Here is a 27,777-nt window from a genome sequence, read left to right as displayed (position 1 = left end):
GGATTCCCAGCTTCATCACAGCTCGCTCCAGGGGCCGCAGCAGCTGGTGGAAAAGACCCTGGGATGGTTTGTGAGCAGCACTTTCTGCCTCCTCAACTGGTTCTTCCCCTTTCAACTCCTCTTCCTCCTCCACGAGCCCCCTTGGGCTGCGTGAGACTTGATTGGTTAAAAAGGGCTTTCAACTTTGTTCAATTGAGCTGTCCGGAGACAGCTTAAGGCATAGTAAGAACTCGAGTTTGAAATGAAGTAGAGCATGGATGTATTAAAATTTAAAATTCATGGGTTTAAATTTAATTCTGTCTAGCCTGGAAAAAAAAGAAAGCAGTATACTGGTTTCACTTTTTTGTGATCAGAGTCACAAAAATGTATCTATTAAATTCCGGGTGGCTTGCCCTCAGTATGAATTTCATTCATAGATACAATTTAACTGTATATAAATGTCTGCCTTTATTTCTGATATACTGTACATATCGCCTTGTTTTTGTATCATAAAAATTGTACTATTGTCTTGCTATAGAGCTCAACAGTGACCAACTATGAACAAAAACAAATTATTACATATATTGCATAATATTTACGCAATTATCTATAAACCTTTCAACCCTAGCCAACTACAAAAACTACAATTATGCGCAATTCTGTTATGCATCTTGATACAATGGCCTCAAGGGTAAGGTGGTTTTATTGTTGTAATCCCAAAAAGGAAAATAAGGTATTGGTGAAAAATGACATGCATGTGTAACTAGAGGTTAATTTGGTCAGGGAATAATTTACATATGTTATTTGCAAAGCCTTGAATTATATGCCATTTTAAGTAGCGCCCCCTATTGATACTAGGGGTTTCATGAATACTGATTTTTGCTAGTTGCCAAGTTTTTCATAATTTCAACTCGTCGTCTTTTAACTAGTATGTAAGAAAGACGCAGAGAGTTCTAAGCAATCTTGGGACCTATTGGCTATCGGTCCGATGAGGATATAGCTTTTTATTAGCTTTTTTGAAAATGTACTACAGGTACTCCTCTCTTAACGACCTACCTGTTAAACGATCGTTCAGACTTACAAGCAGCTCTCTGACCAGTCTGCATTGTGCGCTGCATACAAAACAGTGGCGTGTGCGGCGTCTCAGCGTCAAGCATCTCATCGTGCATTACCGTTCTCAGTCCCAGTCTCGTTCCCGCAGTCTGTCAATATTCATTACACTAGCATTCGCAATCTCCAACACTGAAATAACAGGAAGGGGGCTCTTTTAATTACTGAGATATCGGGCTTCAAATGTGACCTCTGGTCAGGATTCAAAGTTCAATATCTTAGTTTAGGGTCCACTCAAACTTACATATGTTAACTTAAAAGCTGAAACCACTCAAAAATGTGTTTGGTTTTGTTCTTTCTTTTAATACATCCATGGTCACCCCCCACCTCCCCGTGGTGGCGTACTTTCGTAATAAGGGACGTGGTTTCGTTTTAGTTTTTGAGAAGGTCTGAGACAAAAATCTGAAAAATCTGAGTAACCATAATACACTGCAAATCTCCAATTCAAATGCATTGTTTAAATGTTGTTCAGTCAAGCACGGAAAAATGTCTAAGAAAATCTCCCAAATGAAATGCATTGGCTTGAATTTCGTAAAATAAATGAAAATCAAGTTTAAAGTACTGTCAATTTGGTTTTCTTCTGGTCCTATTGAATCTGTTGGTCAGGATTATACGAACAGTACACCTCAAATGATTTATTTGAGCCCATTCTGAAAAATCTGTGAAAATTTACATCACTTTCGTACATCTAGATTTCATTTTTCTCCACTGAGCATTCTGCAAATATTTCACAGTATCGTATATAACTTCATCGCTTTTACTTTATACCAAACTGGTTTAATTCAGCGACAAAATTGTAATACCCCTCTGCTAGAACAAGTGTTGTGGAGGGGGAGCAGTCCGGTTGGGCAATTGTGTAGTTTCTATGGCTTCCTGTAGGAGGCTGTTTTTGTCGTTAAGTGTGCAATGTTACCGATTGTTACTGAATGTTAACTTTAAGTAACTTCCCCACATCAGAGACTGATTTCCCAGATATTTCAGTACTCAGATATATATACTGTATATACAGTATTTATTTTATATATTTATTTGTAAGTTAAATTCAAGATTCAAGCATCAAGATTCAAGAGGTATATTTGTCACATACATACACATACTATCATACATATATACAGTGAAATGTCTTTGCAACGCACCCGGAGATTATGCACAATAGCTTCGAAGCCGAACATAATAGCGAACCTAATTTCTACCAAGGTAACTAACTGAAACTAACTGATTCCTAAAATGTAATGCAGTTAGTGAATAGAATAATATAAATAAAATAAAATAAAAATTAAATAAGACTCAAAAAGGGAATACAGAGTGGGGGCCCACCTGCCCTGAGCAGTACAGTTCCCAAACCAGGCAGTGATGTTGCCTGTCAGGATGCTCTCCTTCTGCTCCAGAGTAAAGCATTTTGAGCACCTTATGGACCCTGTGTGTACCCTGCACCAGTCAGTGTGCCCCCCCATTGCGTGCTGATTCCTGGATATACACGCCAACTCACCAGACAGCAGCATGGGGTCCTTGTCGGCAGATTTTCGTACGTGGTCCGATTCGCCCGTCAGGGAACTCTCGTCGATCTTCACGTCATTCCCTTGGATCAGTATCCCATCTGTAGGCAGCAGGTCACCTGAATTGGAAGGAAGAAATCGACCCAGAGGTTGGAATTAAAGGTTAAAAGCAATGCAATTGATGAAAAATTCAGCAATTGTTCCAAAATATACAAAATATACATTAGGTAGCATGAAGCTTGTCTTGTCTAGGGCTCAACTACTCATCACTCCCAGTGAGGTGTACAGAGAACATAGACATGCTTAGTGAGCTACAAATATTGAGAGGATTGGGCTTGAATCCCCCCCAATGGATAAGAGTAGAGACCAACATAATGAATAAATATAAAAATGCTTTCACAAAATGATTTCCAAGCCGACCACTGCCCTGTGAGTTTACACAGACGTTTAAAGTACCGGGCATCACGTTTGAGCCACGCCTTCAACAAAGCTAATGGCTGGTGACTAAATTAAGAGATGATGATATACCTTCCTGTAAAAAAAGAAAAAGGATGTTTTAAGAGGAAATTTTAAAGAGGACACTGACTCAGCCGGACCAGGGTACCTGATATCAAAGGAGTCCTGAAGTCCTCATGCAATGCACATGACAATACTACACAATCCTATTTACGCTTTTCTTCGCCACGATTGCTCAACTGAAAAAAAGAAAGTGGCCACCACGCAATCATACTCTATTTTTTTAGGAAATTTGCTGAGTGTCTGTCTTACTTGGATTCAGACGAGAAGGTCAAATACCAATTTCAGCCCTGTATGTGTCCAAACTAGAAATCGGGCTGCATGCTAACTTTTGTTAGCTCAATAAGAAGCTCTGTTTGACAGTTCTGACAGTTTGTGCCAGAAGCTAGTTAGCTACTAGCTTTTGTGAAATTATGGAATACAGCTTCTCAAAAACTGAAGTGAAAGTTATTTAATCAATAAATATAGAGTCATTATGATGAGTAAAAAATAAAAGGGCAAACAAGATCAAGAAGGTTGTTTTAAATGTAGCTACATTCTGAATTATGTTTGACTATCCCTATGCTATTTCCCTGGATATGCTGGATTCCATTAGGGTTATGAAATCAGTAGCAAGTGAACAAACAAAACAGCCTATCATTTTTTTGGGGAATTTTCAGGGAAGAAAGTTGGAATTTCATTCATTACATTACAATTCCAAACATTACAACTATTAAAAATCGAATTGGTGGCGATGAATACTGAAATCAACTACAATCTAAGTTCTGTCAGACAAGTAACTGGATTCAGTCCTATCTTGGTATTACATGGGCAAAAAGATGAAGAAAGATGTTCATGTTTTAACATCAGGGGCCTCTGTATGACAAGATTCAACGCAAAGGACCTTTACTCGTAACCAAAAAACGGACTGTTTCAAACACAGAAAAAGCAGCAGCAAAGAGAGGCAGACATCAAAAGTTACATTTGTGGATAACCAGGGATGCAGAGGCAGAAGGAGGGCTGTCTTACAGGAGCATGTGAAAAACAAATTTTCCAATTCTTAAATTCTCGACTGATGATCCAAGATGTACTGTGCACAAAAAAAAAAGGTATTTGTTGTTTTGTTTTTTTTACATAATTGTCATTTTTGTTATGTTTAACATTCACAATAATATTTATATATTATATATATAATTTATATATGCACATGACATATATATGTATATGTTTGGCCAATTTAACAGCCGTTGATGATTGGAACGTTTAATCTAGTTCAATCTCACTGCTGTCCATTTTCCTGCTGCTATCATGTACAGCTCTTTGGATTTATGAATTTGGATTAGTGATTCTGCCCTATTGTGTATAAAGTATGTAAATGAAAAATTAGTACATTTAGTTGATAATTTAAAATTATTCATTTTTCAGCTCGACAAAGCAAGTTATCACATTTCTGGACTGCAAAATTCCGTGGCACGATATATCTGTGTTGCATCTCTGGAGCCGCATGTGGCTCTTTGATCCCTCTGCCATGGCTCCCTGTGGCTTTGAGAAAATAGTGTGAATAAATAATGGCTATTTAATTTGAATACATTTTATTCTACTTAGTTAATTTTTTCAATGTAATAGTTATGATTCTGGAGATTTAGTTGATCTTGTAACATTAAAATAAAACGTGTTTTAATATTTTGTCGATCAAAATATGCATCGCACCTTGTATGCGTCACCTGTTACCGACAGGCTGGTGACTTATTTTGAGCTCTCGAACCCCGGTAAGCTAACCATGGATACATCCAAAAAAATAAAAGTTTCTGAGGAAAATAGAACGTTAAAGTTCGTTTCATGGAATGCGGAGTGGAATCGAGACATGGAATGCCATTCCCGACACCTACAGTGGTGCAAAAAAGTATTTAGTCAATTGTGCAAGTTCTCCCACTTAAAAAGATGAGAGAGGCCTGTAATTTTCATCATAGGTACACTTCGACTATGAGAGACAGAATGAAAAAAAAGATCAAAAGATCACAAGAACGGTGAGCAAACATCCCAGAACCACACGGGGGGACCTAGTGAATGACCTGCAGAGAGCTGGGACCAAAGTAACAAAGGCTACCATCAGTAACACACTACGCCACCAGGGACTCAAATCCTGCAGTGCCAGCCGTGTCCCCCTGCTTAAGCCAGTACATGTCCAGGCCCGTCTGAAGTTTGCTAGAGAGCATTTGGATGATCCAGAAGAGGATTGGGAGAATGTCATATGATCAGATGAAACAAAAATAGAACTTTTTGGTAAAAACTCAACTTGTCGTGTTTGGAGGAGAAAGAAATCTGAGTTGCATCCAAAGAACACCATACCTACTGTGAAGCATGGGGGTGGAAACATCATGCTTTGGGGCTGTTTTTCTGCAAAGGGACCAGGACGACTGATCCGTGAAAAGGAAAGAATGAATGGGGCCATGTATCATGAGATTTTGAGTGAAAACCTCCTTCCATCAGCAAGGGCATTGAAGATGAAACGTGGCTGGGTCTTTCAGCATGACAATGATCCCAAACACACCGCCCGGACAGCGAAGGAGTGGCTTCGTAAGAAGCATTTCAAGGTCCTGGAGTGGCCTAGCCAGTCTCTAGATCTCAACCCCATAGAAAATCTTTGGAGGGAGTTGAAAGTCCGTGTTGCCCAGCGACAGCCCCAAAACATCACTGCTCTAGAGGAGATCTGCATGGAGGAATGGGCCAAAATACCAGCAACAGTGTGTGAAAACCTTGTGAAGACTTACAGAAAACGTTTGACCCCTGTCATTGCAAACAAAGGGTATATAACAAAGTATTGAGATGAACTTTTGTTATTGACCAAATACTTATTTTCCACCATAATTTGCAAATCAATTCTTTAAAAATCAGACAATGTGATTTTCTGGATTTTTTTTTTTTCTCATTTTGTCTCTCATAGTTGAGGTATACCTATGATGAAAATAACAGGTCTCTCTCATCTTTTTAAGTGGAAGAACTTGCACAATTGGTGGCTGACTAAATACTTTTTTGCCCCACTGTATTTGAACATGAACAAGTACACATTTGGGGTCCTGTCCATCTTTGGATCAACATACTTGTGCGAGCAAGTGTTTTCCACCATGAACTTCATTAAAAGGAAAAATAGGTCGCAACTCACTGATGACCGCCAACAGTCATGTGTGAAGCTCAAAGTGACATCATACAACCCGGATATTGAAAGCTCTGCAGTGAAGATATTGCATCGATTAAGCAGGGGAGAGAAACGAGCTATTAATTTTGCAAATATAGCTATCTATATCGGACCCTGAACTGATGTAGTTGTGTTTCATATTCAGGTCAACGGTTGACTGCGACACGCGACTGAGGAAATAGTCGTGATAAAACATAAAGTAACATTTTTTTGCCCTTTATAATTAAAGTGAATATTCCTTTTTTTCAAATCCACAAATAAGTGAAGGACCTGCATTTTGTATTTTATTTCAAAGAAAAATGATACGTGCCAGTGTTCTTTTTTTTTTTAGTTCAAAAGAAGTTTGTAGTTCTTTTATTTCATAAATGTAACAAACTACAGTTCTTATATACAGTACATAGCATTAGTGTAATAAAACTATACTGTATATCTGGTGTTATCTTCATTATAGCGGTCAAATAGGTTTTGCGGCTCCAGGTGGGTTTTATTTGGTGGGAATCACACCCAAATGGCTCTTTTAATGCTGAAGGTTGCTGACCCCTGTTCTAGGCCAAAAGGACCTTTCCAGCAATTGCAGATTGATTTTACACATATGCCAAAAGCAAGAGGATATTCATATCTCTTGGTAATCGTAGATAGGTTTTCAAAATGGCCAGACGATTTTACTACTAGGAAAGAAAATGCACAAACTGTGGTGAAATGCTTAATGGAACATGTTAGTACTAGATTTGGAATACCTGTAGGCATTGATTCAGATAACGGAACACCATTTACTGTATTTCTTGAGTGATGAAACAATTGGCAGCACCGCTAGGAATTAACTGGACTTTTCACATTCCATACCATCCACAAAGTTCTGGGGAAGTAGAACACACAAATAGAACAATAAAAGACAAATTAATAAAAATACATCAGTCAAGACAATTTAATTGGCTTGAGGTGTTGCAACTAACGCTCCTATCAATCGGATCAATGCCCAACAAAATTACTGGTTTGTCACCACATGAAGTACCAAGGGGTCATCTGTTTCCTTTGGGCGTTGATAAACCTGATGAACGAGAAACCAGCAGTGGATCCACATCTAATCCTGTGTCCGTCATCCCAGTCTGAGTGTACTAACCATACTCATCAGTATGTGTATGTTACAGTAAATGACCTAGTGAATATTGTCCAGCCTGTTGAATTTCTTCCTATACATGTTAGTGCAACAAGGTCTAAGAGAGACCTCTCAGTTATTGCAGGTTACATACATCTTAAGAATGCAGACTCTGTAAATTTGGCTGACAAATACTATGCATTAAGGGAGGCTTATCTGATTTTTACACATGCTGACTTTGTTTTGAAGACTTTATTTTGGAATACAGACTTACAATATGCCAATCATTATCTTATAGAACTTACTCACCATGATGTAGCTCTAGCGGCTAATGCTACATCATGGGTTTCCAAGCTCTTGATGGTCAATTTGTAATTGATAATCGTAGAGCCTTGGAAGCTGTGATGGCTGCTCAAGGTGGGGTATGTGCTATTGCAGGAGAGGTGTTGCACATATCTCCCATCAGAATTGGAAGGTCTTGGTAATATAACTATTGCAATTTGAAACATCAGAGAACAGAGATTAAGGAGAAACCGAGGTTACCAGAACTCAAAGACTTGGGGAACCATTTCTATTTTTTTTTCAGTGGTAACCCTACCATTGCAGGGATCAGAGTGTTGCTGGTCCTATCCTTGTTGTTGTTTTCCTAGTCGCCGTAGTAATATGTTCCGATTGTCCATGCATTCATTTTGAGATTTATCTATTCTATTACTAACATGACCATGATCTAGAACCTGGTCAGGTATGTAACTATGCCCAGTCCAAACGACAGAGTTCGGATTCGACATCGATCTCATCACCTGACTCTTCTATAGCTTCCATTGATAATGTGGACTTAATGTTAAAGGAAGGAACACCATGGACAGTATATACTAATTGCAATCTTGATTTGGGTCTAGTAAACTGAAGAACCGCTTCTGAGTACCGCAGAACGGTTTGCTATCCACCCCGGCCCCTTTCACCCAGCAGGGGGAAACTCTGAGGAAAGGAGGGGTTGGTTACCAATAGGGCCCTCGTCTCTAAACTTAGCAAAGAAACCAACCAAGCCTGCTGCCCTGAATAGAGGAGGAGGGAATATGAGTCATGTTCTGGGTAGCAGGATGCTATCAATAAGATGTCAACTTTTTTCAATTGTGTATAATTTTCCTACATACCATCAGCAACAACATTAAAACCACCACTAATAACCATTAATATTATGTAGCCAAAACAGCTCTGACCCGTCGAGGCAAGGACTCCACAAGACCTCTGATGGTGTCCTGTGTTATCTGGCACCAAGACGTAAGCAGCAGATCCTTTAAGTCCTGTAATTTGCAAGGTATGAGGATCTCCATGGATCGGGCTTGTTGTTCCAGCACATCCCACAGATGCTCGATCGGACCCTAACCTCGGCCATTCACATGATGTAGAAGAAAATGTGATTCATTAGACCAGGCCACCTTCTTCCATTTCTCCATGGTCCAGTTCTAACGCTCACATGCCAATTGTAGGCGCTTTCGGTGGTGGACAGGGGTCAGCATGGGCACTCTGACTGGTCTGTAGTTACACACTCCCATACGCAGCAAGCTGTGATGCACTGTGTGTTCTGACACCTTTCTATCATAGCCAGCATTTACTTTTTCAGCAATTTGCTACAGTAGCTCTTCTGTAGGATCAAACCAGACGGGCTAGACTTGGCTCCCCAGGTGCATCAATGAGCCCATGGGCGCCCATGACCCTGTTGCCAGCTCACCAGTTGACCTCCCTTGGACCACTTTTGGTAGGTACTAACCACTGCATACTGGGAACACCCCACAAGACCTGCCGTTTTGGTGATGCTCTGACCCAGTTGTCTAGCCATCAGAATTTGGCCCCTGTCACATTCACTCAGATCCTTACGCTTGCCCATTTTTCCTGCCTCCAGCACATCAACTTCAAGAACTGACTGTTCACTTGCTACCTAATATATCCCACCCCTTGATGGATGCCATTGGAAGGAGATGATCAATGTTATTCACTTCACCTGTCAGTGGTTTTAATGTTGTAGCTGATCGGTGTATATCAATTGTGTCTTATACTTGATGAATGATTGTAATGTGTTGATGATTATTATTACTCTATTTCATTATGCATATGTCAGTATTTCTACTTGATGATTTTGTATATTGACGATTGCTTTACTTTACTTTACTTTACTTATATGCTAGAGATGTACGAAGATTCCCATTAGACGTTCTCGTTGTTTGAGTCAATTATTGTAATAGAATTTTGATTGAATACTGAATATAAGTTACTAATCACATGCTATGTTTGAATTAATTAGTTGTTTAATCTTTGTGTATTCATGGAATGGTACTGATATTACACATATAAGAATCAAGTATAAAAGTGTCTCCCTCCCTCTATATATATATATATATATATATATATATATATATATATATATATATATATAAATACGGTATATATACGTAAATAGAGAATGGAGGCAATACTGGGTTGTGTCTCTGTATTATTATTAAACCTGCATAAAGAAATCTATTCTGTGGTCAACGGAAAATCTTCATATCTGGGCAGAATCCATCTGAATGAGAAACACGTAATTACAACAGAGATAGTAAAGTTTAGATATACTGTAAGTCTAGAAATGGTTAAGTGTAAGGTTAGAGGTGGTAAAGTTTGGGTATAAGTGTAGAAATGGTTCAGTTTAAGGTATAAAGTTAGACATGGTTAAGATCAGGTATTAGGCAAGATATGGTTAAATTTAGTCATAAGGATGGCGATGATAGAAGTTCAGGTTTTGGATTAAAGATAGTTAGGTTTAGCGTGGCTGGGTTACGGTAAGCATGTGGTAGGGCAGTTACCAAAGCAAAATCTCTCCGAATGTCAAAGATTTAGGGAGTCCCCATTGCATCCCATAAAGACGTATTTTGTGAAAATATTGAATTACCAAGCCTGGTATGCATCAATGACATATTAATTAATCAATTATACTCAGTAATACACATTAGACCACACAGGTCCTAACGTGGATAACTGAGTTTTATTGACAAACAAATACATTTCCCCCCACAACAAATTAAGTAAAGAAAATAAGTAAGATGATCATTAAGTAAGACGGCATTTTTCTAAGTAAAGAAAATATTATTATTCCAGCAGGAACAATAATATCACACCCTACAAATATCACGCCCAGGAATAGAATTTAGATTTTACTTCATACTTAGGAAATTGTTTTGTGGCGGACAAAGGGGTGTGGTCAAGCACCTGCTGCGGACGACAGCACGGTTCCCTTTTCCCGCGGCCATCAAGCTGCCTGGAATTGGCCCAATCAGCGCCCGCACGGTGCTGATTGGTCCTAATCAAGGCAGGGAGCTTTCTTAACGTTTTGTCTGTCTTACAGCGGGGATGGGCGCACGGGCTCGTGAGCAGCCCAGGGACGGAATGGCAATCCTCCTGCCACAAGAGGACTACTGTATTAGCAACCCTTTTGTAATAGATCCTCAGAGATATAATTGTGGCCTGCTTGCCTGACACTTAAATGGACAATAAAACTCAAGCCATGTTGGCGCACCATGGCCAAAAAGACAAAAAGACAAAAGTCTTCCTCCCTGAACCCACATAGACTTTATTGGTCGCTGTCAGCAACACAGAGGACAGTCTCTGCTTGGAGTTGCTGCTTGGAGCTGCTTGGGGTGACAGTAAGAAATATTGATAGGCTTGGGGAGGGGAGTAGGCGAGTGACTGAGAAAGTCTCCCCATTAGGCACAGGGCTTTTTTTGTTTCATTCAACTAGAAAACTGAGGAAAATAAAAACATCTACAATAAAAAAACACAATTTTAATTTGTTTTGTTTGGAGAAACTGGGAACAGGGAGCAGGGGAGCAGAGATCGCTCTGATCGCGGAGGGGAGATTGCTTTTGAAATTTTTTTTTCTCTTTTGACTGGGTAGGCAAGATCACGTTTGGTTGGGCTGATGCATATGTAAAAGAGTCTGGTGTTTTGGTTCCCAAGTAGGCCAAGGTCATTATTTATTTATTTTTTTACGGATTATGAACATTCTGATTGTAAGATTTTAAATTATGTGTCATGCATTAAAATCAGAAAATATTTTAATGTTGGTACACCTAAACTCATCTCGCAGAGAAAATCCCCCTCAAGATCCTGAGATTTCTTTAGGCATGTAATGGGTGGGAACAATAGCTAGTTTACTCCACCTCAAACCACTCCCCCATTAGTTTTCCTGTCATTAACTGTCAGTGGGGTAGTATATCTTATTTTAAAGGCTTTTAAGCCAAATGTATTTAAGCAAAATGTATATTATGTTTTTAAGCCAAACGTAGGATATTAATTCTTTGTAATATATTATAAAAAAACACCATTATATATTACATGAATAGGACAGTATAAGATAAGATAAAAAAAATAAAAAATAAACAAAAACAATAAAATAAAATTTAAATTTAACCAACCTAAATAAAATGTAAAAGGTGAAGTGTGTAAAGTATTTAGAGTATAAAAGAATAAACCAATCACAATGAACCAAAACTGAACTAGATGCTAAGTGACGTAGAGAACGTACAGTACACATGTGTTGTAAACAGTCCAGAGAGAAGGGGGCAGAGCCAGGAGTAGAGCTGACGTGAAAGGGGAGAGCCACCTCAGCTAGAGTGGAATCTAAAATCGGACAGTCTTGTTCTGAGATGCTTGTTCAGTCCGGGTAGGGCTTGCACAGGAGGACTATCTATGGAGGGATGGAGATCAGCGTTGTGCAGCAGCTGAAACACGACTGGTTCTCCGTCACAGTGTTTTGTAGGCACAACCACACCAGGTCTCCAGGCATTAAAACTGTAATGAATCAGAAGGAAGACTACATTTAAAATATTGCCCACTGTAACAGAAACGCCATTTTCAAGAAATACTCCCATGTTCATCAATTAGATACATTGAAAATCAACATCTGCCTCACATAGTAGTGTGTTCAGTAATCAACGGTGTAATAGGATAAAATTATTCTCACCTGTTGTATAAAATCAAAACTGCAGTGCATTGTGATCTTCCTGCTTGTAGGTCTGGAGGGGCCTAGAGACAGTTGCAAATCCTCACAGGTTTTGGCACAGGCAGCAATCATCTCCTGAAAGAATGACCGCTCCTTTTGAACAAGGTTGAGATGTTGTTGTTGCTTCTTCAGCTTGGCTGATATCACCATATCTGGCAGGTTGGCACTTCGGCGCAGCTGGTAGTTATTCCTCTGGCACTGCCAGCGCAGATCTGTCCAGGTTTTGATGCTTGTTATCTGGGGGAGCAATGACTTGCACAGCAGGAAGCTGCGCAGACCAACAACAAGCCCCCCTACAAAGACAAAATATTTTGTATGAGTATGAGATTGGATTAAATAGCGGTGTACAAACATATCCTCAGAACATTATCATAAACACACAGAGTCATATACACAACTTGTACACATACCAAGCTTTTCCACAGCATCTTTTTCGAGATGCCACACTGAAGAATTAGTGGCATTAATTGGCAGCAGCTTCACACTTCACACTCCCTGTGACCAGGCAAAATAATGGTGTGGTCTTCTGCCTAGCTCGTTATGAATGCCACAACTCTTTTAATGTCCTCAGTATTGAGGAAGTTCACGTTTGTCCGTGGACATTTCCTCCTCTAGCATGGTACTGCACCATGCTCCTTGTAGGACCGGGTAATCGAAAATTCCTACAAAAGAGCAGTTTAAAAGAATCGGATCGTGGGTGAACGACCGAACACTACAGAACAATAGCAGTCCCGTTTCGCTAAACTACACATAACTAGATATAATTACATAGACCCGAAACATAAACAAGACCAATGGTATGACAGATATCCAACGTCCTCGAGTAGAAAGCAGAAAGTGTTGCGGCAGGCGATAGTACTGTGAATCGCTTATGTTGTAAAAAATATATGTACATTTTCAATGCCCACAGCCACTGATCCATGGTCATCGTCCTCCTTGTCTTCGTCAGAACACAAAAAGTCACTGAAATCCAGATAGATCCCACTCATATTAGCTTAGAACACATACAGTCGCACACCAATCCTACTCCAAACAACACTCCACCGGACCAGGGTCTGTGGCGCAGGAGGGGTGCGAGTGATTCAGGTTTGACTTGCCTGAAGGACTCACACCCCCAACCCCACAATTTTAACTACAATTTCCAACAGCACACATTGAGCACTGTGGTTTTCCAGGGTGGCCGGTCGCTGGCGGGTCGGTGTCGGGGCGTGGCTGGCTGGGTGGGCCCCCTGCCGGCTGGGCTGGAGTCCTGGCGGTTTGCACCTGGTGGCTTGCGCCTGGTGGCTTAGGATGTACTTCGACCTGCTTCGGAGAGCGCCGCCAGGTCCCTTTCGGGGCCCATGGGGGGACTGCTTGCTGTTGTGGGTGTGGGTTGGGGTGTGGGGGGCAGCTGTTGGCCTTCTGCTTCTGCTGCCAACAGCTGCACTGCAGTTTTGATTTGCACAACAGGTGAGAATAATTTTATCCTATTACACCGTTGGTTACTGAACACACTACTATGTGAGGCAGATGTTGATTTTCAATGTATCTAATTGATGAACATGGTAGTATTTCTTGAAAATGGCGTTTCTGTAACAGTGGGCAATATTTTAAATGTAGTCTTCCTTCTGATTCATTACAGTTTTAATGCCCGGAGACCTGGTGTGGTTGTGCCTACAAAACACTGACGGAGAACCAGTCGTGTTTCGGCTGCTGATCTCCATCCCTCCATAGATAGTCCTCCTGTGCAAGCCCTACCCCAACTGAACGAGCATCTCAGAACAAGACTGTCCTTCTCTGAGGCCGGCGCCCCGGGTGCTGGGGGTGGTGGAGAGCCTGTATATCTGGCGACCTGCTGGCATTGGCGGGGGGGGACTTCCAGGTGCCCAGCACTGAGCACACGCTGCTACGTGTATGGGCACTTGGCGCTCACGCCGGGTGGGGCGTCTGGTCGGCTGCGGTGGGGGGGGCCTCCTCCTTGCATGGAGCGTGGGTGGGCATGGGAGTTCTGCCAGCACGCCCGCGGGGTGGGTGGTTCGGGCGGGGTATCAATCTGTCGCCGTGGGGCCGGGATCCGGGCCTGCGGTCCGTGCCTTGCACATGCGGCCCGGGTTCTGTGCCTGCGGCTGCGTCTTGTGCCTGCACCTGGGTGTTGGTTGTATGTGTGCGCCCCTGTGGGGTCTCCTTGTGCTCTTTGGGACTGAGTAATGCTCCTCGGGGCTGGGCGTGGGGGTTGCTCCACAGTCCTCTGGCTTCTCTGGCGGGCCGGGGGTCTTCTGTGGCCGCAGGGCAGGGTGCTTGGGGCTTTCCTGCAGCTGTAGGGTGTCTACAAGGCTGCGGAGTTCGGAGGGCTTCGGGGCCCTTTCCGCTGGTTGAAGGCGCCACGACATAATACCAACCTTCTACACCAGTACCAATGAGGATAAGTCATGTACACTCACCGGTGGACATCTTACACACACACACACACACCCACACCCACAGGTGGTCCCATCACACACACCACCACACCAGCTTCGAGTGCACCCCAACACTCTCCTGGTTTCATTCCTCTCCTTTCCTCCCTCATTTACTGGCATAACTATGACAGGAAAAGGTCATGTGACCAGTTGAAGTTCCATTTTTCCTGGACCTAATTCACTGTTTGTCAATACATGTTGTCATCCAAAGTTTATGTTTTTGTGTAAATGTTTGTTTCTATGTTTATTTGTCTCAGCATGGTGAGACTCCCCCTCTTGAAGTAGTGACCAGTTGTTTATAGACCCAAACATGATAAATAGCTGACAGCACAGGTTAAAAAAAAAAAAGAAAGAAAGAAATCCAGATAGAGATCAGAAATGTTGTCGTCATCTTCGCCATCTTCAATTCAGAAACTGAGTCATTGCAACCATGCATGTAATCCATGAAGAAGGAGTCCATAAATTCTCCATTGTCGATGGTTCTACCAGCAGATTCAAGTTTGTTTATAGCGGTCGCAACTAGAGCGTCCATAGCCAGTGCCGGTTTATGGGAGGGGTTCACCACCACCACACAGCATGCCCAGACATGACTAAAACAAGCGTACTTTGTTGACAAACTAAAGTATTTAGTGTTCCGAACACTGTTGTTTGTTATATTGAGTGGATTCTTCAGTATTTAAACTTTCGTAATATGAAAAAAAAAAAAGACAAACACAAAAAAAAAACATTGCGTTTGCTGACTTGGTGCACCTTTCACCAGACGCTGTGTAGCGATTGTATCAGGGTAGCCGTGGCCCATTCCGGCCACCCCTTGGCAGTGCCATTGTCTGTACATGTAATGACCGGAGCTAGGAGGGACCCAAATGCACGGCACAAAGAGACGGGAGGCAGACGAAGGATGTTTATTAGCCCACACGGTGGAGAGGGGCCGAGGGGAGCCGGTCAAGTAGGGATAGAGCAGGGCTGGGCAGGGATGATGATGAACGGGAGGAGGGGTCCAAGATCCGGGTGGAGAGATGGGGAACCGGGCTGGCTGGAGAGGGACGGACAGACTGGGTCGACGAGAGGAGACAAGCAGGTAAGGGGAAGACGAAACAAGGAGACATAAGCTAGGGGCTTGAACAAGCGCTAGGAGCTAGGAACTAGGAACTAGGAACTAGGCCAGAAGCAGTACAACTCGGGTAAGCTAGTTGACGGTCTGGAAATGACTGACTGGGGAGCGAATAAATACTGTGTGAGTGATGAAGGTAATTGATCCCAGGTGTGTGGAATTGGCTCAAGGAGGGAGCTGCAGATGTGGCAAGAGCGGCCTCGAGAGGTGCTGGGAGGCTGTGGGCCTAACAGTTCCCCCCCCCTCAATGGACCCCCCTTGGCGGACATCAGGAACCGGAAGGGCGAGTCCCGGATGAGGGAGGCGCTGCCCCTGGCGCCGCACGTCCAGCAGGCTCCACACTGTGTAGGCTGGGTGATCGTCGATGGTGTCTGGGGGTGGTGGGGCCTTGGCAGGGAGGGAGAGAGGGCTGGAAACCACCAGCTTAAGCAGGGACACATGAAAGGTGGGGTGGACACAGAGGGTGGGAGGGAGGGAGACGGAGGCGTGCGGCACAGGGGTTGATGATGGATACAATGGGGAAGGGACCAACATACCGGGGAGCGAGTTTTCGGGAGTCCACCTTGAGGGGCAAGTCCTTCGTGGAGAGCCATACCATCTGTCCGGGGACGTATGTGGGTGCGGGCGCACGGTGCCGGTTCACCTGCCGCTGGGACCTGGCGGAGGCCTGTAGTAGGGCAGAGCGGGCCCTCCTCCACGTCCTCCAGCAGTGACCGATGTGGGCCTGGATGGTGGGTACGGCAATATCAGCCTCCTGGGCAGGGAACAGCGGGGGTTAGTAGCCCAGGGAGCGTTGGAAGGGCGACAGGCCGGAGGAGGTGTTGTCCAGGGTGTTGTCCAGGGTGTTGTGGGCGTATTTGGCCCACGGCAGCTGGTCGCTCCAGGAGGTGGGGCTGGTGGTTGTCAGGCAGCGGAGCATGGCCTCCACCTCCTGGTTTGCCCGCTCCGTCTAGCAGTTGGTCTGGGGGTGGAAACCGGAGAAGAGACTGACCTGTGCCCCCCAGGGCCGAGCAGAAGGCGCGCCAGACCTGGGAGGGAACTGGGGACCTGTGTCCGACACCACGTCTGCCGGGATGCCATGGCGGCGGAACACCTCGGCCACCAGCAGGTCCGCGGTCTCCCTTGCCGATGGTAGTTTGGGCAGGGCGAGAAAGTGTGCCGCTTTAGAAAAGCAGTCCACTACCGTGAGGATGGTAGTGTTGCCCCGGGATGGTGGGACACCGGTGACAAAGTCCAGGGCGATGTGGGACCAAGGACGAGTCGGGATGGGTAACGGCGGAGGAGGCCAGAAGGTGTCGGGTGGAGGTCTTGGACCGGGCGAAGGTGGGACAGGCAGAGACAAAGGACCGGGTCTCAGGGAGCAGGGTCGGCCACCAGAAGCACTGGCGGACAACGGCCAGGGTGGGAGTGATCCCGGGATAGAAGCTGAGGCGGGAGGCATGGGCCCACTGCAGAACCTGGGAGCTTGCGGAGTCAGGGACGAACAGGCGGTTAGGGGCTCCGGTAGCTGGGTCGGGCTGGTGTTCCTGCGCTCGGGTGACAAGGGACTCGATTTCTAAGGTGAGCGTGGCGGCAAGGCAAGGTGGTGGAAGGATGGGATCTGGATCCCCTGCATTCTCCTCTTGCGTGAACACACGGGACAGGGCGTCAGGCTTGGTATTCTCCATCACGGTGGACACCTTCTTGGGATCCATCCCCAGCCTCCCTCGGCCAATGATGAATCCTAGGGAGGAAATGGACAGAAAAATGAAGACACTTCTCGGCCTTGACGAACAGACGGTTCTCCAGGAGCCGCTGCAGCACCAGGCGTACGTGTTTTATGCGGTCAGAGAGGGATTTGGAAAAAATCAAGATGTCATCGAGGTACACAAAGACAAACGAGTTGAGAATGTCCCAGAGGACATCGTTAATTAGGGCCTGGAAGACCACTGGGGCATTTGACAGACTGAAAGGCGTTACCAGATATTCAAAGTGTACGAGCGGGGTGTTGAATGCAGTCTTCCATTCGTCCCCTTCGCGGATGCGGACCAAGAGAGGGGCGCTTGGAGCCCTGGTGGAGGAAGGAGGGAGGGCCGTAGGAGCAGGGGGGGCCAAGGGAGCCAGAGGAACCTGCAGGCTGCTGACGGCCACCGAGATGGTCCGGAGGTGGTCCGCGATGTCCAGGAGGGCCTGGTCATGTTGACCAAGCAACACTCCTTGGTTCTGGAGTGGGCGGCGGAGCCCCTCTGTGTCAGCTGGGTCCATGTTTTATGGCCAGACCGTACTGTCACGACCGGAGCTAGGAGGGACCCAAACGCACGACACAGAGAAACGGGAGGCGGACAAAGGATGTTTATTAGCCCACACGGTGGAGAGGGGCCGAGGGGAGCCGGTCAAGTAGGGATAGAGCAGGGCTGGGCAGGGATGATGATGAACGGGAGGAGGGGTCCAAGATCCGGGTGGAGAGACGGGGAACGGGGCTGGATGGAGAGGGACGGACAGACTTGGTCTACAAGCGGAGACAAGCAGGTTAACCGGGCCGGCTGGAGAGGGACGGACAGACTGGGTCGACAAGAGGAGACAGTCTGGCAATGAGTGACTGGGGAGCTGTCGAATAAATACTGTGTGAGTGAGGAAGGAAATTGATCCCAGGTGTGTGAAATTGGCTCAAGGAGAGAGCTGCAGATGGGGCAAGAGCGGCCTCTAGTGGCGCTGGGAGGCCGTCGGCCTAACAGTACACCTACTTATTCATGCAGTGCAATGCATAACATCATGCAGTTACGGGTCAGCAGCTTAAGTTAATGTTCACATCAACCATCAGAATTGAGATTCATGCACAACAGTCTCTAGAGTGTACTCAGAATGGTGCGAAAAACATCCATTGTGAGGCAGGTCAGTTCTGTGGATGGAAACACTTGTTGATGAGAGAGGTCAACGGAGGATGGCCAGACTGGTTCAAGGTGACAGAAAGGCTGCGGTAACTCAAATTACCACTTAGATAACTGTACAATTGTGGTGACCAGAAAAACATCTCAGGCACAACACGTCGAACCTTGGGGCAGATGGGCTACAACAGCAGATGACCATGTCGGGTTCCACTTCTGTCGGCCAAGAACAGAAAGCTGAGGCTGCAGTGGGCACCGGCTCACCACCTGGTCTGACGAATCGTGATTTCTGCTGAGTTACACAGATGGTAGGGTCCGAATTTGGCGCCAACAGCATAAATCCATGGACCCAACCTGCCTTGTGTCAACAGTCTAGGCTGGTGGCGGTGGTGTAATGGTGTGGGGAATATTTTTCTTTGCACAAGTAATACCAATCAATCATCGTTAAATGCCACAGCCTATTTGAGTATTGTTGCTGACCATGTGTATCCCTTCATGGCTACAATTTACACATCTTCTAATGGCTACTTCCAGCATGATAATGCACCATGTCACAAAGCAAAAGTCGTCTCAAACTGGTTTCATGAACATGACAATGAGTTCAATGTTCTTCAGTGGCCTTTCCAGTCACTGGGACTGAATCCAATAGAACACCTTTGGGATGCAGGAAGTGGGTGATGCAGTCATGTCAACAAGAAATATATCCATGTACAACAATATATCCATTGCATGTTTTTTTCATTTAATAATCAAACCACAAATAATGAAAAATAATCAGAAAACACTTCCATACAGAAACAGCTCAATAAATACACATAATACATTGTGAAACTCTGTTTGCATCATCCTCTGGTTAATGGGACGAACTCACCGCTGCTGTCCCTGCCCTCTCCTTCGGACCCAAGGAGAAGAACCAGCACCGCATTCCTCCTGTTAATAGCCACAAAGTATTTATAGATTATTATTTATTCCAGCGATAAAACGTGTTGTATTCAAGCCAGAAGCTAGCGTGTGAAATGTAAACAATGAACGCTAAACTCACGAACGAATCCAACAATGTTAATAAACAAACAGACTCCAAATGCAAATAAAATTAAAAACAAACGGTTGAAAACAAAACCAAAGATTCACTTACCATTTAAAGGTTGATATGTTCCACAATTTGTAGTTTCAGTAGAAAGTCTGGAGAGTGCTACTTTCGGTATCGTGTCATAGACGGAATGAAGACGGAAGTCGGTGTGAATTGATGAATCGACAGACACGTGACGTGACGTGACGCTTTTGGTGTGCATTTGCAGGAGGGCTCAACTGATATTGTCAATATTGAGTTGAGCTTCTTCTTTTAACTATGCAAATATGAAGCATGACCTGGTTCATTAAACAAAACATACTGACCGTAATTGACCTGCGCCACATCGCCCACCACCATGTCCGCCACCGGGATCTGGATGACCGTGCCGTTGCGCACTACAGCGAAGCGTTGCTCCTGCTCGATGCGGCTCTGCAGACCACGGAACTGCTTCTCCTTGCTCCAGTCGTTAAAGGCTGTCACCAGGACCACACAGATGACTGAAAGAAGAATGGCCGCGCCCTCGATCCAGCCAGCCTCTGCCTCGCCTTCGCCCTCAGCTCTGCTCACCCCGTTTCTGCATGCTGTTCGGAAAAGGGGCAAGGGATTGATGGAGTGTGAAAGAGAGTTTGCAGGTTAGAGACAAGTTCCGAGGGTTTGAACAGGAAATTAAATGTGGTCAGACATTTTGGTTGAAAATGTGAAAAGATGTCCTCAGGTCAAGGCAAAATTCCTGGAATATGAACGTTGGAACAAATGAACGTTTCGGAGATACTTATAGGCATAACAGTGGTCGTTCTGATTTATTTTCCACGACTATATTTCACTGTTGACAATATTTTCGAAGCTTAGGCATGGGGAGCAACATCTTATTCAGATAAATTACCTGGGCATAAAATTGTCTATATTTTCCAGATGAAGATAGTAATCAAACTTACATCTAGTGCTCGCTGGGGTGATTATCGGGCTATATAACTATAGCCATTCAAGCGAGGACCATTAATATGGTTAAATTTTTCAGTACTTACATAGCCCTACAAAAAATATTTTTGTGAAACATAGACTAAATGCAAATGTTAATATGATTAGAAAAGCAATAGAATAAAACATTTAACTTAAATTATTTTTTAAATAAATACAAACATGAATATGGTTATCTTTCACCTTTTGTGTTTTTCATATAGAATACAACGTTTTTGTGTTTCTATTAAGCACAAATTTACAGTCGGCTGGAACATGGGGCTGAACATCAGCTTCATTACAAAACAAAAATTGGCCTCTTAGATAAAGCCTTCCCATACAGTGGACCTCCTCTTCCAAATATTACTGATAAAATAAAATCACTGGTACCTGATAGCCTACTTCTTTGTAAGATGCAAGTTTCTGCCACTCACTGTCTGTCCTCTCACTGCCCATGCACCATAATGTTGCATGAAGCACATAGATATTTGCGTGCCATTTCAACCAGTGCTCAAAAACGCTGATTATTTCTCCAATATCCGAGTACAGTCTCATTTCTGGGAGTGCGGGCCTCTGCAAAGAAACCATCCAGTTGCAGTGATGCCCTCATCCTTTCTAGTCCCTTTTCCTCCAGAATCTCCTCAAACATGTCATGCAGAGTGGGCCATGCCCCGTCTGTTCATGCGCTCATGCTCTGTGGGTGATCAGCTCTTTCTATACCGTGCGTGTCATCTCCAGCACCGCCAGCCAGCCTATCCATCAGTTGCTCGTGCGCGTTTAACATTCTAATCAAAGTTCTTATCTGGGATACAATGAGGGTGCAACGCAGAAAATTGAATCAGACTCGATTTGATCGAAGCGTTTGTTAAACCCTCTAATAATTTGGTCTTTGCTGTTTTAACACCATAGTCTTTGTCAGCATCCTTGCTTAAAAGATGTCTCAGGGCTCTCACAGAGCGTATCACGTCAGCAGTTGATGCCTCTGATGAGCTGACTTTTCTTGTCAGTTGTTCAAACGGGGAGAGAAGTGTGATGAAGTTTTCAACCAATCCCCATTGGTGCGCAGTGAGGATTGCGGGGAGGTCCTAGTCTGTGACATATGTAGCAAGTGTGTGCTTTTGTTCCAGAAGCCTTCCCATCATATACAGTATAATGTACTATCACACTGGGTGGCAACATCTTGCTGTAGCCTTTTTGGTTTAATCCCAATTGGATCTGCATAGCAATGCAGGCGTGAGTAGGCAAGGGGTGAGTTTGTTTAAGGTGTCCGTCTATCTTTCGGCCTATTGCAGCCACATCCAAGATGCTCGCTGGCTCAGAATGCCATCATGGACAGCCGCAGGATGTGTGCCGTGCAGCAAAAACAAGAACACTATCCGTCATAGATTTTGTCATATATCTGGAAATATCTCTCAAGAAAGCATGCACTTTAGAATTGTCTATCTTCCATGTTTCAAACATTTTCTGAAATGGCTCTGAGATAGCGGATGCTGAGTGGGAGCCCGCAAACTCCTGGGAGTGAAACATTGCTTTTATCGAGTACATTTTTTTTGTCAATCCACTGTGCCGTGAGGCTAAGCATGCTGCTAACAGGGCTAACATCCGAACTCCATATATCAGTTGTAAAACTGATGGCAGGGATGTCACAAGCCAGTAGCTCATGAATGTGTCTGGCCACAATGTTTCATTTCAGCATGTAGTGGGGCTCCATCCACAAGGCTTCAAAACCCCACGTATTCGACAACGGAGAAAGGTTGGTCATCTAATGCGATGAACTCCATCATCTTGTTCGTGAGCCCTTCAGCTTTGACGTTGTCCGTAGGGAATTTTTTCCCTTTCTCAAATGCTATGGCCTTATCAAGTATTGCTGGTGGTGGTTTGTGCTTTTTTGGTGTCCAGTTAATTTCTATGTTTTTTATCGGCTTTAAGGTAATCGTTGTACACTTCTCAGTGTCTGCTTTTTAAATGGCTGATGAGAATGGATGTGTTCAAATTCTTGCTTGTAGAACCTCCTCTTGAAATGTGACTGGAATACGTCTTACAAATTTCATATCAATGATCTTTCTCCGAGACAGTGAAATACTCCCACTGACATTTTCACTTCACTTCATTTCACTTTTATTTGAAAACAAACCATAGTAGCTGTTATGGGTGGTATTATAGTACCACTGATTGGATTTTCTCTGAACTTGCAGCTGGGTGGGCTACTATTGTCCGAGTTAGAACGCAAATAAAAAAATACACATACAGACATATATATCACTATAAATCAAATTACTCAATGTAAAGTTATACTAAACCTTGTGATTTCCAAAATACCAAACGTTTCTGAATCTTATTAAACAAATACGTTATAGGATCATCCTATTATTCTATCTTGTATTAATTAACATTAAAAAAAACTAAAAACTGAATTGGCTCTCAGACGGGAGCCGGCTCTCATCGTTGACTCATAGAGCTCATAGAGCAGACCAACACATCAGTACTTTACGTTATCTGCATATTGAAGCGAGTGTAAAACAAACATGGAGCAACGTGGTGCTTCGGGGCGCATTGGATAGCCTTTTACAACACTTCCCGGTCTGCTACCGCGCCGTACCAAAAAGAGGTGAGGGTGACAACCGAGCTAAAACCCAAGCAGCTTTGTGTTTGCTGACCAAGTTTTAGTTCAAGGTTATATATATATATATATATAATTTTGCTTCTCCTGTGAATTTGAGAGCCCCGGCAAATGTCTTCCCGTGCAGCGCCGCATCACAAAAAGGCTATACCATGTGTTTTTTATTTTTTTTATATAAGCTATTTATTAATTGAATATACAGAGTCCAATACCAATCAAATGTGCTATATCATGGTATATATCATTATAGAGATATGAAATTACCTATATCGGCATAGAACATTTTGGCCATATTGCTGCAAATAAGCAACACATTTAACCAGCAAAAATTGATGCGACACAACAGATAAAACAGGATGCGACTTATGGTCAACAGTGAAAGAAACTCATTGTGATGAAGATCAATGTGTATGATCTGGAAATACTTTGTGTTTTTTATGGTAAGCCAACAGTGTAAGAAACCCATGGTGAATGTTTATGTGTATGTGTATGAGATTCTAGGAAGTGGATGAGAAAGAAACTAGTAATTATGAAGAAAGAATATGCAGGTAAGAAAAGTTAGCACATGGGTTTAATTTTATTTAATACTGTGTATTTTGGGTGTCATGATAGTAAAATCCAAGACTCCAATAAGAAAATAATTTGCTGAGGAATGCTTATTCTTACCCTTTTACTCTTTTAATATATTTCATTATTTTAACTATATTATTATTCTACTTTGTAACTGCATTTTGCTTTGCTTTTATTGTTACTACCTGATGGCCTTCTTTTAATGTAAAGCACTTGGAGTTACACATTGTGTATGAAAGGTGCTATACAAATAAAGGTTATTATCATTATTATTATTATTATTATTATTTCATTACAGGGAATCATGAATGGGATCATAGGAGTTTTGTTTACCTTAGCTAAAGAATGTGTATTCAGTGAGAGCTGGGAAGAAAATAATCATACATTGTGATATATGATTGAGATGATGAGACTAGATATCATCTGGAAATCTTCACAACATCATAGTTACAGTTAGAGTTAGTGTTACAGATGAAACTTTAATGCTGCATTACAGTAAAGTAACACAATTTTCAGAACTTCATAGACTGGCTCTTCTAATAAATGTCTCTTGCTTGGTTATACTATCCAAATGATGATCTTGTGTGAAAACATCTTATGAAAGTAGCAATGGTCATCCCATTATATACATACATATACAGTATATATATATATATATATATATAGCCCTAAAAAATATTGTGATATTTGATTTTGTCAATATCACCCAGCGCTATATTCAATAAAGAGTCTAACTCTAGCCATCTTTTGAGAAACCAAGGTGACTGTCGTGTGAGTGATCTTCCTGAGTGATCCAAAGGCTTATATTCCAACAAAACAAACAAAAAACTGGTTCAGATGCCTTAAATCAACCCGACAATGAGAAGTAAGAGAAGTACAGAATGGCGGCAGACATACCTTCACTCTCCTCGCCGGGGGACTGATAGAAAGAGAGGCCCAGAGAGATAATGGCGGCAATTTCCAGGATGATCAGCGTTACATCCTGGAGCGCCTCCCATACCAATTGCAGGAAGGTCTTTGGCATCTTTGGCGGGATTAAGTTTTGTCCAAAAACTTGCGTGCGCTTCTCCAGGTCTATGACATTGTCTGAGAGCCCTTTGGGGTGAGAAAAAAGAATGAGTTATGGGTGTTAGAAGGTGTCAGGTCTACATTGTGTATGGTCATGTCTTTGGTGGTTTTAAGGTTATACATTTTTGGATATACATTTTTGCAAATACATTATGCGTAGCTTGCGCAGCTAGTGCTATCAGACAGCTCGACGGCGCCACATGTTTCAACCCTTATGAGTCGGCCTATTGAAGCCAATCCCTCCTCCTCTGCCTACTTTGCAACTTTTGCTGCGTTGATGCACTCCCTCCACCTCCCCTGCATCCACCCATTGAGCCCTACTCTTCAATCAAATGGGGGGATTCGAGCTCATCACTCCTATATTTCTCACTCGCTAAGTATGCCTATGTTTGCTGTACACCTAACTGGGAGTTATGAGCAGTAGAGCCCAGACGCAAAAAAGTTCACAATTTCAAGCACTTGTTAAAATGGTATTGTATTGTTTGATTATCGAAGCTGCTACTCATCAAATGTTTCTGACAATTTATATTGAAGGAGTTGGATACCTATAAAGAAATATCCTCCACCTCAAAACTTGAGTTCACTTTAACACCACCACCATCAATTATTGACTAAAAATTGCACTAAATGCAATTGCCAAAGATTATTTCAATAACTCACTTTTTAGATTAAACTGGACGAGCTTTAGCTCATCCTTTATTATCACACACACATTGAGGCTTGTCCTTCCTCCAGGGGGAAGGCCAGGAATGGTGGGCAGCCTACAGCGCCCAGGGAAAAACTTCCATTGCTGGTCAGACAATGTTTTTTGTGCATGTTTTTAGTGGGGGTTCTTATATGGAGAAAAACCCTGTGTGCACAGGGAGAACATGCAATCTTCACACAGAAAGGCCCCTAATTTGGAGATAACCCGACAGAGCATGGTGCCAGCAGCACCTACCCTAACCCTAACCCTAACCCACATCTTGCTGTGAGGCAGCATTTGTGAGGCATGCACTGTGCCACACCGTGCCATGTGTTGAATGTTATGGGCCTACTAACACACAAACTGTGAAATAAGACAACCCAGTCAGTTTTTTTGTGAGCTGCGATCAAGCACTATTCAGAATTCTCAAAAGAAAATGGGTAAAATAAACTCTCACCATCAGTGGGGGATGTCTTCAGCCTGTGACACAGACTTTCGATATCTGTGTAAGCCTCCTGGATCTTCTGACAAGCTTCAGCGCCCCTCAACTCCATAAGTGCCCTCAACTCCTCCACAGTGGCCCCAAAGTCACCGGCGTGATTGACCTCCATGGCTCCCACACCACTGGGTTGCTTCTTAGGGTGGAAATCCACTGAGCTGTTGGCTAAATCCCCCATGGATGGATGATAAGGGGAGGGGGGTGGCTCTATCTTTGATCAGGGCTTCTGCCCTTGGGTAACAGTTTAGGCTTAGTGGGTTATGAGCTACGTTTGACAACTTAACGCCTGTTCTAATTTTCCCCGTTGTGTCTTCCTCTTCCTGTTCGTCTTGGATTCTCCATAGGGAGCAGACCAGGTCTTAAGATAATGTCTTGGTCCATTGATATTATTGTTAAGTATGTGCAGAATCAAAATTTGAGCCCTTGCTTTTTTTCACCAAATGTATTTTAAACATATCTAAGTGACACGAGGGGCGATAAGAAGTCTTATTGACAATATATGTGGTGAAAATAACAACCCTCTGCTAGAAACAGACAATTTTGGTGATGATAATCTGGAACAATGACCGTAGCTGCAACGATGTCTGAAACATTCATCAGAAAAAACATCACATCAAAGTACACTTAACTTTGATTTGGCACACGTTTCAAAACATCCGGATTTTGCTTGTTGTATCATTAGACGAAACTGTACTTATTACAGGTGTGATGTCAAGGGGATCCTTCCTTCTTTTATTAAGTAAATGGGAGAATTTGATGGGTAGTCGTAGTGCATTTGTGAATGTAGCCTTTAACTGATCCAGAAGGCATCACCTAGACACTGGGACATAAAAGAGAGAAAAAAATACTTGGTTAATGTAATTCATACATCATCAAGAGGCAATGGTGGAAAGCAACACAGTACAAGTACTTAAGTACTGTACTTAAGTGCATTTTCAAGTATAGGTACTTACTTAAGTATATTCAGTTTCAAAGACTTTCGGCTTTGACTCCACTACGTTTCAAAGCAAATATCTACTATATACTTTTTCTCTCCAACTTCTCTAAATATAGTTTTAAACATATGGATTTATAGCCATGTACATTATTTAAATCGGGATTTATAAATATATCTATCAAAAGCAAAACAAATCAGGATATGCAGAGCACTCATTTGCAGAAAATAGGTACGGTAGCACTTTATTCCCTATCATATATTACTGTCATATTTACTTCTGAGTCCTTATATTGACCTGTCTTACAACGCTCACCTGCAGTGATGCTGCTTACATGTATTGTACTGTCATGTATTGTATTGATATTATTTATTCTGCTGTGTATATGTTTTTAGGAACCACAGAATTCCATCTAGTGGACAATAAAGTTTGTCCTATTCTATTCTATTCTAGACTGAATATGATAGGTACTTTTACTTTTAATACTTTAGTACATTTCTCCATCTATTTTCATGCCCCTTAACTAGGTCCGGGTCATGGAGGCAACA

The 27,777-nt window shown here is 43.1% G+C and overlaps 1 protein-coding gene across 1 annotated transcript in view; it reads right to left on the bottom strand.

The window, feature by feature from the left end:
- Positions 1-26,611, bottom strand: part of atp2b3a (ATPase plasma membrane Ca2+ transporting 3a) — a gene marked incomplete at its 3' end in the record, with an annotated part of 97,307 nt that extends 70,696 nt beyond the window's left edge. The window contains exons 1-4 of the mRNA XM_080015362.1: positions 26,253-26,611; positions 24,940-25,137; positions 20,219-20,476; positions 2,579-2,704 (exon numbers count right to left, since the gene is read on the bottom strand). Coding sequence (XP_079871488.1) covers positions 2,579-2,704; positions 20,219-20,476; positions 24,940-25,137; positions 26,253-26,472 — 802 coding nt within the window. The 5' untranslated portion in view covers positions 26,473-26,611. The remainder of the gene's footprint in view (positions 1-2,578; positions 2,705-20,218; positions 20,477-24,939; positions 25,138-26,252) is intronic.
- Between the last annotated feature and the right edge of the window lie 1,166 nt (positions 26,612-27,777).

The sequence above is a fragment of the Zeus faber genome, assembly GCF_960531495.2.
Source record: "Zeus faber genome assembly, chromosome: 15".
Lineage (NCBI taxonomy): Eukaryota > Metazoa > Chordata > Actinopteri > Zeiformes > Zeidae > Zeus > Zeus faber.
The sequence above is the reverse complement of the archived record's forward strand: the minus strand, read 5'-3'. Positions and strand labels throughout refer to the sequence as shown.